Source organism: Aegilops tauschii, chromosome 4 (assembly GCF_002575655.3).
Source record: "Aegilops tauschii subsp. strangulata cultivar AL8/78 chromosome 4, Aet v6.0, whole genome shotgun sequence".
In the NCBI taxonomy this organism is placed as follows: Eukaryota; Viridiplantae; Streptophyta; class Magnoliopsida; order Poales; family Poaceae; genus Aegilops; species Aegilops tauschii.
Genome location: NC_053038.3, coordinates 151,911,095 through 151,923,382, shown reverse-complemented (window position 1 = coordinate 151,923,382; position 12,288 = coordinate 151,911,095). Strand labels below are relative to the sequence as shown.

The 12,288-nt window shown below is 47.3% G+C and overlaps 1 protein-coding gene across 1 annotated transcript; it reads right to left on the bottom strand.

Annotated features, from left to right (window-relative positions):
* Window positions 1-3,064: 3,064 nt before the first annotated feature.
* On the bottom strand, window positions 3,065-5,427 carry LOC141021485 (uncharacterized). Its single transcript, XM_073497349.1, has 2 exons — window positions 4,501-5,427; window positions 3,065-3,710 (listed from the first exon to the last, which is right to left on the bottom strand). The coding sequence occupies exons 1-2, from the start codon at window positions 5,407-5,409 to the stop codon at window positions 3,432-3,434; spliced, it is 1,188 nt and encodes a 395-aa protein (XP_073353450.1). The 5' UTR covers window positions 5,410-5,427; the 3' UTR covers window positions 3,065-3,431.
* Window positions 5,428-12,288: the final 6,861 nt, after the last annotated feature.

Genomic DNA, 12,288 nt, shown 5'->3' with positions numbered 1-12,288 from the left:
TCTTCTGAAATGATGGCCTTCGGAGAATCAAACTGAAAAGACTCATGAATTGCTTGGATGGGTGAAAAGAATTCTCGCAATCGAAAACAATTATGAGAGGATGGCATAAGCTAGAACCATGAATCTTCAAGAGAACGGACCAAGATTTAGGAGAAATTCTTCTTCGGTCTTCACATGTGGAGAATGATGATGAGAGACACCACCATGAATTATTGAGATACTCCGGGATGAAAAATTAGAAAGGTTGAACCAACGATGAAAATAATTTGAAAGCGATCTTGGAGAAGAAATATGACTGATGATAACTCATTCTTACGTCAAACTTCGAAAAGAATTTGGGAATACTCCAGAAAAATTAGAAGAGTCAGGTAAGATCCTGGAAAAAAGACCTGTGGGTTAGGGCCCACTCAAAAGATACACCGTTGAAATGATTACTTGAAAAGGAGATTGCACCGGTTGAATTAAATGGTTAGAATGAGGTAACAACCTTGAAATAGTTAGAATTGATGCGGAGTGGAAACACGAATCTTCAGAGATATCTTCAGCAATCCGGAACAAATGAATGGCGAGAAGTGGATGATAAAGAGGTACACCGGCACGAGAAAAACATTTGAAACGAGGAAAAGATATGATCGACAAAGCTTGAATTTAATCCACCGGAGAATAATACAAGAATGAAGAATGATGAACTTGAAGTTTTGTTAGTATCTTCATGAGAAATCACCAGATAAGAACATTGAAAGAAAAGAATGAAGAGACTTTGCATCAATAAAATGGATACTTGGTTAAGAAATCTGAGTCCTTGAAGAAAAAGGGTGGGAGGGCGGGAAAAACAAAGGCAACTTGGGTCGGATGAAACGAACACCGTTGAGAAAACTTAGAGTTGATCTTTCGCATGGGGAGAATGATGGGATCATCTTGAAGAGAAACACACCAGTTGGAAATAGAATTAAGATGGCAATCTCGATGATCAAGAAGGATTAATATTCACATAGAAATATGAGAACACCGTTTAGGGAAGGTATGGATTCAACATTTGACTTCGAAGCAACTCAAATACCACAAAACAAAACAAAACAAAGGATTGGCTCAGGAAATAAGCCGGAACAAACATCTGATAGATATTTCGTCTGAAGTTTTCGTGGTGGGGCCCACACGGGCTCAATCGTACAGCACCATCATGTACAAGGCTGTGCACATGACATACGAAGCGTCCCCGAGTCGGCAAAGCCATGGACTCTTTAAGACACAACGAGACCACTGTAAAATCAACCGTATACAGGCGGACCACTAGACGTCGAACCCCAATCTCATATCATACATCTGTCGGAAAGATATCCTAAGAGCTACTTGAATTCCCACTTATAAACTCCCGAAACTTTCTGGTTATGCAATCTGGTGTAGGGGATATAGGGGACACAAATATATATCACCCAAACTAGCAATCCCTAGATCCAGCTGTATCCATCCGTCAACATAACCAAGAAACCTTCGGAAATCGTTTACCTCAACCTTCGAAAAACATCCGTTATACAAGTTATGGCAATACTCCCGAACTCCCGCCCCAGTACTGGGTGGCGTCGAGGTGATCTCACCAACAACTGCATAAAAGAGATTTCGATGTCGGCGAAACTCAGGTATTCCAGAACTGCAACGATAAAATTGTGACGACAACACCTCGGAGCTCAACTCCCCGGGACACTGCCACAACCCCTAAATGACAGGAGGCACCAAGAACAATGTTCTCGTCACAAATCGATCGGAACGATTCCAAGATACCCGCGTGATCCTAAAAAAATTTTTTAGTGAAATTTGAGGAGAGAATAGTCAAAACTTCTACGTCAGGAGGCCTCACCAGAGCAACGAAGGGACAGAGGAGTAAAAAGAATCCTACTCTCCGATATATATAATCCTAAAACTCAAAACATTTTTTTCTAGACTCAACAACGCCAGCGATTCGATCAAGCAGGGGGCTCCTAAGTCGGGGATGGCTCTGATTACCAACTTGTAACGCCCACGATGCGGCTATATCTCCCACGTGTCGAGGCACGACTTAGAGGCATAACCGCATTGTGGTTTTGTTGCAAGAAGGGTCATCTTCACACAATCCCATGTAATGAACAAGAATGGGATAAAGAGTTGGCTTACAATCGCCACTTCACACAATACATATATAAAACATACATCATTCAGAGATACACACATAGGTCCGACTACGGAACCAAAAGAAAAGAAGACAACCCAACTGCCAGATCCCTATTCGTCCCAACTGGGCTCCACTACTGATCAAAATGAAAAGAAACAACACAACGAACAAGATCTTCGTCGAGCTCCCACTTGAGCTCAGTTACGTCACCTGCACTGGTCTCATCGGCACCTGCAACTGTTTTGGAAGTATCTGTGAGTCACGAGGACTCAGCAATCTCACACCCGCGAGATCAAGACTATTTAAGCTTAAAGGAAAGGATGGGGTAATGAGGTGGAGCTGCAGCAAGCACTAGCATATATGGTGGCTAACATACGCAAATAAGAGCGAGAAGAGAAGCAACGGAACGGTCGTGATCTAGCAATGATCAAGAAGTGATCCTGAACCCCTACTTACGTCAAACATAACCCTGAAACCGTGTTCACTTCCCGGACTCCGCCGAGAAGAGACCATCACGGCTACACACGCGGTTGATGCGTTTTAATTAAGGTCAAGTGTCAAGTTCTCTACAACCGGATATTAACAAATTCCCATCTGCCACATAACCGCGGGCACGGCTTTCGAAAGATAATACCCTGCAGGGGTGTCCCAAGTTAGCCCATTATAAGCTCTCACGGTCAACGAAGGATATTCCTTCTCGCGGGAAGACCCGATCAGTCTCGGAATCCCGGTTACAAGACATTTCGACAATGGTAAAACAAGACTAGCAAAGCCGCCCGAATGTGCCGACAAATCCCGATAGGAGCTGCACATATCTCGTTCTCAGGGCACACCGGATTGTCCAAGCTTCCGGTAGGCCAGCCCAGAGTTGCCCCAGGTGGCCACCGGCGACTGACAGGTTGGACCAACACTCAGAGGAGCACTGGCCTGGGGGTTTAAAATAAAGATGACCCTTGAGTCTGCAGAACCCAAGGGAAAAAGGCTTAGGTAGGCAAATGGTAAAACCAAGGTTGGGCCTTGCTGGAGGAGTTTTATTCAAAGCGAACTGTCAAGGGGGTCCCATAAATCACCCAACCGCGTAAGGAACGCAAAAATCAAGGAACATAACACCGGTATGACGGAAACTAGGGCGGCAAGAGTGGAACAAAACACCAGGCATAAGGCCGAGCCTTCCACCCTTTACCAAATATATAGATGCATTAATTAAATAAGAGATATTGTGATATCCCAACATAAACATAATCCAACATGGAGCAATCTTCATCTTCACCTGCATCTAGCAATGCTATAAGAGGGGCTGAGCAAAAGTGGTAACATAGCCAAACAACGGTTTGCTAGGAAGGGTGACAAAGGTTAGAGGTTCATGGCAACTTGGGAGGCTTGAAAAGCAAGTGGTAGGTAGCGCGGCATAGCAATAGAGCGAACAGCTAGCAAGCAAAGATAGAAGTGATTTCGAGGGTATGGTCATCTTGCCTGAGATCCCGCAAGGAAGAAGAACGAGTCCATGAAGAAGACAAACGGACGTAGTCGAACGAATCCTCACAACTCCGGAAAGAAACCGAAGCTAACGAGAGAAGCAACCCGGAAAGAAACAAACAACATAGTAAACAACCACCACATTCCCATGGCATGATGCAAAAACAAATATGATGCATGTCCGGTTTAATGAGGCATGGCATGGCAAAGTGCAACAAACAACACTACAAATTAAGTGGGGCTCAATATGCAACGAGTTGCATATTGACGAAACACCACATCAATTATTTAGTTCTCTCTCGTTTATGGACCCAACAATATTAAATGTTTTTAACCATGGCAAGAGGTGAAGCATAAGGAAACTACCTATTTAAGCAAGTTAAATGAGGCCGGAAACAAACAACAACAATTCCGGAAAATCCTCATGTCCATATATTGGGATTGGTACTGTTCTGCCATAAACGCAATTTTAATATTGTTAAACAGCAAAATAAAGCGCACCAAGTTAAACTAGGCATTTTTCTACCCCATTTACATATAAAGTTTATTAAAATCCGAGCTACGGTTATTTAGTTATGAAATAAATCATTTTAACATATTATTCGAGCAAATTTAATCAAACAACATTTTAAACAATTTTAACATGGGTGAAAATGGCATATTATTAAACTACACAAAATTCTAAGCATTTTACATGTTTAAATCATGTTAATCCGATGCACGGTTTATTAGTTATTAATGCATGAACGTGAGGGGGTTTTCTGTAAACTATGAACTCCTGGATAATGCTAAAATCGCAGCGCAGGGAAAAAAATAACACGGGCCGCATCTTGCTGGTCCGATAGAGTACAGGAGGGGGTACTGGAGGGGCTTCTCACCCATGGGCTTGGCCCGGTGAGGCAGAGGCGAACTGGGCCGGATCTGGAGAAGGCAAGGGGAGGCTGCTGGCCCAGGCGCGGAGGCCACGCACGACTGCGGTCAACGGGGTGAGCGGGCGAGCTGTTCGCTTCTGAAGAACAGAAGCAGCAGCAGGCGGGACGAGGCGCTGGCTTAGGCGAGCGAAGCAGAGGCGGTAGACTTGACGGGCGGCGCAGATGGTCTCCGGCGAGGGCACCGGTGGCCGGGGACGGGGCCCAGGCGGCGGGATCCGGCCAGAACGGGCAAGGGCGGTGGAGGTGGCTCCTTGCTGGAGAGGAGGTCGGCGACGCGATGCAGAGGACGCAGGGGAGTCGGGGCGAGAGGAGCAGGGGCGGCCACCGACGAGCACGCGACGGCGGATCCGGCCATGGGGCGCCGGACTTGGCCGGAGAAGGGGCGGAGGCACGCCGGGTTGGGGCGGCAGTGGCTCTGCTCGTTGCAGGGGAAGCAGATGGCAGCGGCAGGGAGTCGGCGGCGGCGAACGAGCGCGAGGCAGAGGAGGCAGGCCTGGCGACGAACGAGGTGAGGAGGCGCTCGGCAGGAGGCGAGGCAGGCAGCGGCGACGAATGAGGTGAGGAGGCGCTCGGGCACCTGCCGCTGGGTCGAGGCTCGAGGAGCTCCTCTCCTTTGGTGCTGGACACGCACGGGAGCCGGGAGGGGAGGCGGCTGGAGGATGAGGAGAGACGAGGGCGACGCCTGGAGCAGCCGCTGGAAGGGCTCCGACGAGGCGAGCTAGGGGAGGCCTCGGGCGCCATGGCTTTGTTCCTGGGAGGAGGATGAAGAGAGATGCCGAGAGGATTTGGATCATGGTGCGGGCTCTGTTGGTGGGGAAACGAGGGAGGCAGCGGTCGATGGATTGGATGGATCATGTGGAGAGGTAGTTGGCTCGGGATGGATCCCGAGGAAGATGGTGGCGGCGGAGTGGGAAGGATGGGACAAGCTTCCTAAAGTTTAGGGTTGGACTATTTATATAGGTAGGGGATTAGGGTAGGGGTTTAACGCGATCCGTCCGATCGTAATCGGGCGGTCGATAATGAGTAGGCTAGAGCGTCCAACAAAGAAAACGGAGATGTTTTGTAGATGTTAGGGGATGATCCGGACCCAACGGTAACGAAAGTCCGGTTCGGGTTCGGGACAAATTTCGGACGCGCGCGAGGGGCGATGCACTGTGCAAAGAGGGACTCCGGTTTAAGCAAGAGGGAAAACGAAGAACGAGGTTGGTCTCGGAAGGGTCAGCGGAAGCAAGGGGGGACGCGGCCACTACGAGGGGATGCAAGTTTTTAAAACATGGCGGCAACGAAGTGCCGATGCAATGCAAATGATGCGATGACGAATGCAACAAACAAATAAAACACAGCTGACTCGCAAAACAAGGAAGGCAGACGGAGCATCGGTCTCGGGGCGTCACATAGATAGTGGGGTACCTCTCTGGCGAGCCCCCGTCCCCGCTACGGGTGGTTCTTCCTTAACTCCGGCGAGCCGCCCCAGCCCCTGAAAATCGACTGACCCAAAAGTCGATTCAGCCGACTGAAGTGTAGCTAAATCGGAGCAGAGGAGCAGCCCGAGCGAGGGGGAGAGCAGCAGCGCGAGCGAGAGTCGGAGCAGCAGCAGCGCGAGCGAGTGAGCGAGAGCCGGAGCAGCAGCAGCGCGAGCGAGTGAGCGAGAGCCGGAGCAGCAGCAGCAGGTCCGGCTGGTATGGACGCCGCCGCCGAATGGGCCTCGCACTGGGGGAGAGCCGCCGTGGAGATGTCGGCCGCAGCGCCGGCTTCAAGGTAGCCGCTCCATGGGGGTGCGGGATGGAGCACCATCGGTGTCGGGAGGTCGAGTTAAGGAGAAGGTGCGATGCGATTAGTGTACAACCTCTTTGGTGGTGCCGAGTAGGCCTCGGCTTCGTCCGAGGAGTCGGTGAGGATGCTGCGGTTCTTGTGGAGCAGGCTAAGGCGGCGCTATGGGGATGGAGTAGCCGCGATAGACGAGGCGATCGTCGGAGCAGCTCCTTGGAGGTGGAGGACGGGTCGGCTGAACCGGCGGGACGACGAGATGGACAACGGATCCTCATCCGGGGAGGTGGATGAGGGACGTCGAGATGTTGCGGTGGACGACGTCGTCAGGGAAGAGGCTCGGGCTGGGCAGCGGTGAGGTGGCGGATGGAGGAGGGTGGGGTTTCGCGGCTGGAGCGGAGAGGTTATGGCGGCCTGGGATTTCAAATGGAAAAAAGGAGGCGATGGGAGGGGGTGAACCATGACTTAGGGGCGCGCTTGTCCAAAATGTAGTGTGTGTTACAAATGTACCCCCCACCGATTTGAACTAGCGGCCCTTTCCGCTCAGGGTTAGAAGGGGGATTTCGCGTGTCGGGATTTGGTAGCTGGAGGGAGTTTTCGCGCGCGTTGTAATTTCGGGATAGCAAGGCGCGGCTTGTGAAGGCGCCAGTTTTGGGAGCACGATATCTGAATTTTCGGGATATAACAAGGCGCGGGTTGAATTTTAGAGACAAGCCTAACGTGTAATCTTGTACTTGTACGTACCAAATCAATTCGCACTTCCCTCAACCAAAAAGAAAATGAAAAAAAATAAAACTATTCACACCACACAAAGAGAGAGTCTTGCCCCGCTGTACTATGAAAATGCTATTCAAAGCTACTCCCTCCTTCCATCTATATAGGACCTAATGCGTTTTTCAATGCTAACTTTGACCAAATATTAGAGCAATAATATATGACATGCAACTTACACAAAGCACACCCTTAAATTCGTCTGTGAAAGGTTCTTTCAGTGATATAATTTTCACATTGTGCATGTCATGTACTATTAATCTTGTCAATAGTCAAAGGCGGTTTTAAAAAACGCATTACACCCTATATAGATGGAAGGAGGGAGTATGAATCCATGTTATGTCCAATTAAATTTTTTCGCATGCTGTATAATGCATGTAACCTACTCATACCAACATTTTAGTGCATTCCAAATGTCTATACTACCGCTGCAATTCGAACTCAATTTGAATTCGTCTCTCTATTTCAATAAGAATCTGCAATCATGATTGTTGCCAACTTCAACCATCATTCATGTATTACCTTAATAACACACCACATGATTATAATAGAGATAGATATGAACTATGTGTACTACATGAACTCTAATTCTATTTTTTGAATACACTTGATGTTGATTCCAAATAATAGTACATTTCATGTACTAACTATATATTCATAATCTAAACAATGTTCCATATGTACACCGTGTTTATCACACATAGTATAGTGCCCCGCCCCCTACATTATGACAAGTATTTAGACCGGAGCTGCAAAAGCCACACATTAGCCCAAATTATGATCAATGTTCTATATATTATACATAGTACTAGCAAGATGCCCATGCGTTCCACAGAACATCAACATGATCAAGGGGAGGCCTAATTTGCAAATATGGAGAGGGGTGTGGGTATCTTTTTTCAAAATTGCCATAGTTTCCTTCCTATCCGTCAGATATAAATCAGACGGCCTATATTGCAGGATGGCAGGCACGCCATCATCAACAACTCTATTTTTTATAAGAGTAGAGATAAAATATATTATGTGTAGTATAACATGTTCATAACCACACCATGTGTATCACCGTTATATATATTCACACATGCGTCGGTTTAAAACACTATGATAAATTCTTCAGATATCCGAATTCGCTTTTTATAATGAAGTATGATCTCTATTCGTCTTTTACACCCACACATTCCTCTTATCTTTGTAGCTAGCTAGCGCTAACTTTCTCTCGTGCATGCACACGCCCGCATCCCTCTCACCCTCCCTCAGCATTCTCTAGCTCCATCGCGCAAATTCGTCTTTTCACTTTAGGTCGTCACCCACGGTGTGTGTAGGCCCCCCAGCTCCTTCTTTATGGCACACATCAGTCGATATGCCTCTCTAGCCAGGTGTGCCTAGCACAAACACAAGCTTCCCCTCTTCCCTTATCACCGGCCATGCCTCACTGCCACCACTCTTTTCATTGATCTCGTACTCGCACACTCCTTCTCCCTCGATATAGTATGACTCTTGCACCACCTCCTAGATGCATCCCTCTCTCTCTATCCTTCTCCCCGTGCCTCATTTGCTTCTAACACACACATGCATGTATACCGATCGATCTCCCAACATATACCTAGGAGGACTTTAACAATTCCCCCCCCCATCGATCGACGTACCTCACAAGTTATGTCTCTCCTTTCTCTGACAAAGGACGATTAATCTTCCTATGTAGTTATGTCTGCTTACCACAGCCATATCGTCCCCCCTCATCATTCATGCATGCCTCCTGACCCGTCTCTCACACGCACGTGCACAGACAGGCAGCCATCCCCTCTCTTATCGATATTGCAAGCGTGCCCTCCGGTTGTCTAGCAAGCCTATCCCACCATATGTTAGAAGCAACTCCACTACCACCCCCTCCAACACTCTAGCTCTGTCTCTCTCCCAACCTTATTCCTCTCCTACACATATGCATGGATGCCGATCGATCTCCCTTAATACATGAGGTAGATCGATCTCCCTTAATACATGAGGTAGGCCTCTCTCCTCCTCCACACATATACCAGCCATTGTACCTCTATAGTTAATTAGGCCTCCCTCCCCCCACCACACACTGATAGTCGAGCGTTGTAGGTAGGTATCCATGCCACAGAGACAAACTGCACCTGTCCCCTCTCTCGTTATAGTAGGCCAGCCACTCTATATCTTTGACGTGGGCACACACAAATTCGATGGCACTCTTTATCGATCGCGTGCGCACACACACACATCATCCCTCTCTTCGATTATATGGACACCTCAAGCCGATGATACCTCCACTCTCTTCTCGTGGATCGCCCCCTCTATATATATGATATATCCAGGACTCTATTTCACACACATTGCATATGTTACATTTTTTGATTGACCCCCCCCCCCAAAACTCTCACGAACCCACACACTATATCTCTCTACATTTGTATCTCTCTCACACAACCCCACGTAGGTGGTGTACGTATACAAGAAGAGAATAGGTGCACCGTGCACGTACTCACGCTTCGTGCCCAGCCACACCCGTGCGGGTAAACGGTGGAGCTCATTTCTATACGAAATGGCAGCCCAGGTGCTAATTTTAACCCGTGTATCGGTTGTTTACCTACGGAGGTCGTGTACCACGCGTGCACGAAACAAAGTTCGACTTGATGCGTTGGCGCGTTATTTTTAAATAAAGTTATATCGCTCAATGGCACGTACACAGAATACAAAACGATTTTATGGAGAAAAAGGTAGTACGCTCCACTATATACAATGGAGCCTGTCTGCCTGGTTTGTCTCTCTTCAGAGTATCTCACACAAGGCTGCGGTGGCCACTCTCTCTCTCTCACCATTGGTCACTGATCCGCTGCATCCTATCCACCGGCGGAAAGGGAAGACGTGCATCGTTTCTCCGTTCGACGGTGCCGAGGCAGCATGTCCCGATCTGCGGTACACGTCGTTCTCTCTGACCAAGCTCTGGCGTGGTAGGACCTACGCCACCTGCTCGCTGCTGCAGTATGGGCAGATTCCGCCCGCCGCCGCTCACCTAGTTACATCCCGACAACCTCCAGGTATCCCCTCCGGCCTTGCTCCACTGCCCGTCTTCCCATGTTGCTGCATGTGGATCTTCCATAGTACTTTGCCCAAAATGTAGCTCGTCCGGCGTACTTTCCATATTGCAATCTCGTCCTCACACCGTTTTAGACAAACACAACCGTGTTGTTATCTTCCCTTAGGACAAGAAATATGCTTCTCTTTTGTCGTCGCATGTGTCATCAGCTGTTATTGGCCAGTAATTGTTCCCTTTCTACCTCTTTTTTGCAAACAGGGCTATCCATTTCACCTCGTTGCTATTGCGACCTTTTGGTGAACTGCACAAATCACTTTTTTTCTTAAGAGTGTTTTGTGCAGTTCTACCAAACTGTCACACGGGCAACGTCTCTACATTTCATTGCGACTGCACAAAGGGAGATTGGTTTTGCTCTATCATACTCATCCAACTCCGAGCCTAAATCTTCTCCAACTAGTTAGTCTTAAGAGAGACTGCAAAGGTGACCGGCTTCTATTTGTGTTTTTATTGTTTCATCAGCAGTCCTCTATTATCATAATCACACTTAATATCTTTGGAACAGGGAAGCTCAGCTCTATTTTAGTGGAACTGCACAAAATGATCAAAATGTTGCATGCTCCAGATAGCTACTTTTTTCCCAACATGCCTTGTTGATTTAGACAGAGCTGAGGGGACGTTGCTGCCAATGAAAGCATGGATCAATTTTAATTTAACACCTTCTCACAACTTTGTCTTCAGTTGTGATGTAAATATTAGCTCTGATTAGCAATGAAGTTAGTTTTTTATTGTTTCCGAAAGAGCATCGATGGCAAGACACACGAAACAAAAGCTGAAAGCTTACACCATTGTACAATTTCATGTCGCTGGAAAATTATTTGTATAGTACGTCAATTATGTAAACAAATGTTGGAAGCTTGATAGCATTGCCAGAAGCCTCTTCGGCATCCGGGTCCATGTGCCATGCACAAAATTATACTCCTTCGTTCCTAAATATTTGTCTTTTTACAAATTTCAACTGGGCATATTTTAGTGTAGATTCACTCATTTTGCTTCGTATGTGTACTCCCTCCGTTCCTAAATATTTGTCTTTCTAGAGATTTCAACAAGTGACTACATACGGAGCAAAATGAGTGAACCTACACTCTAAAATATGTCTATATACATCTGTATGTAGTAGTCCATTTGAATCTCTAAAAAGACAAATATTTGAGTAGTCACTCATTGAAATCTCTAGAAAGACAAATACTCCGGAGTATATTTAAGAACCGAGGGGGTAGTGCACAGCCGCATGGGAGACTCAGCCCGGTCGTTGCGCCGCATTAATAGTGAGTAATGAGTAGTCAAATCAGAAGCCCCACCTTTCCCACTGTAAGTTGCTCAAAAGAAGCAAACATCAATATGCTCTTCTTTGAATCCGCTCATACTACTCCATCCGTCACTGTTTATAGAGTGCACTTTAGAAAAAAATCTCTGGGACCAAGGCGACTAGCGATCGGCCTGAAAAATAGCATTGGTAGTTATAGCACGGCGTCTATTACTAGAGGAAATATTGCGTCCACACATGCATGCAGTGCTTCCACCCCATAGTACATCGAGAGAAAATTGTGGACTTGATTGCGGTTACCACGCCCTAATTAATTGAGCATTAAACATAATGCGTCTAAAGTCTCTCTGGTGGTGGAAATGCATTGAGAGAAATGCATCATAATGAAGCGCGCCCTATAAACTGTGACGGACGGAGGAGTAGTATGAAGGTGCAAAACCAAGTACGCGTATGGCCAGTCGGTCAATGCACCTCCTCTTGGCATATCACTGACATGTGGGTCCGGAGTGTGAGCAAACCGATCTCAATTGACGGCAAAATGGCCAACCCGCCGTTCCTTGAGAGAGACGAGGAGCGAGAACACACAGACGGGCTCGCGCATGGTTGATCGATATCATCATTACATGTTGGGCTGCTGTTTTCTGCCCTTGTCCGGAATAAATGTGTACTTTATCACAGATTAAAAAAATAAGAGTACAGAGGCTCCACCATGCGGTTCTAGTAGTAGTACTACTCGTACTACTAAAGCTTGCGCTTGGCTCTTCGCCTCTTTGTGAAGTCGAACAATGATGGTACTCCGCATGTTCGGTACTACAGT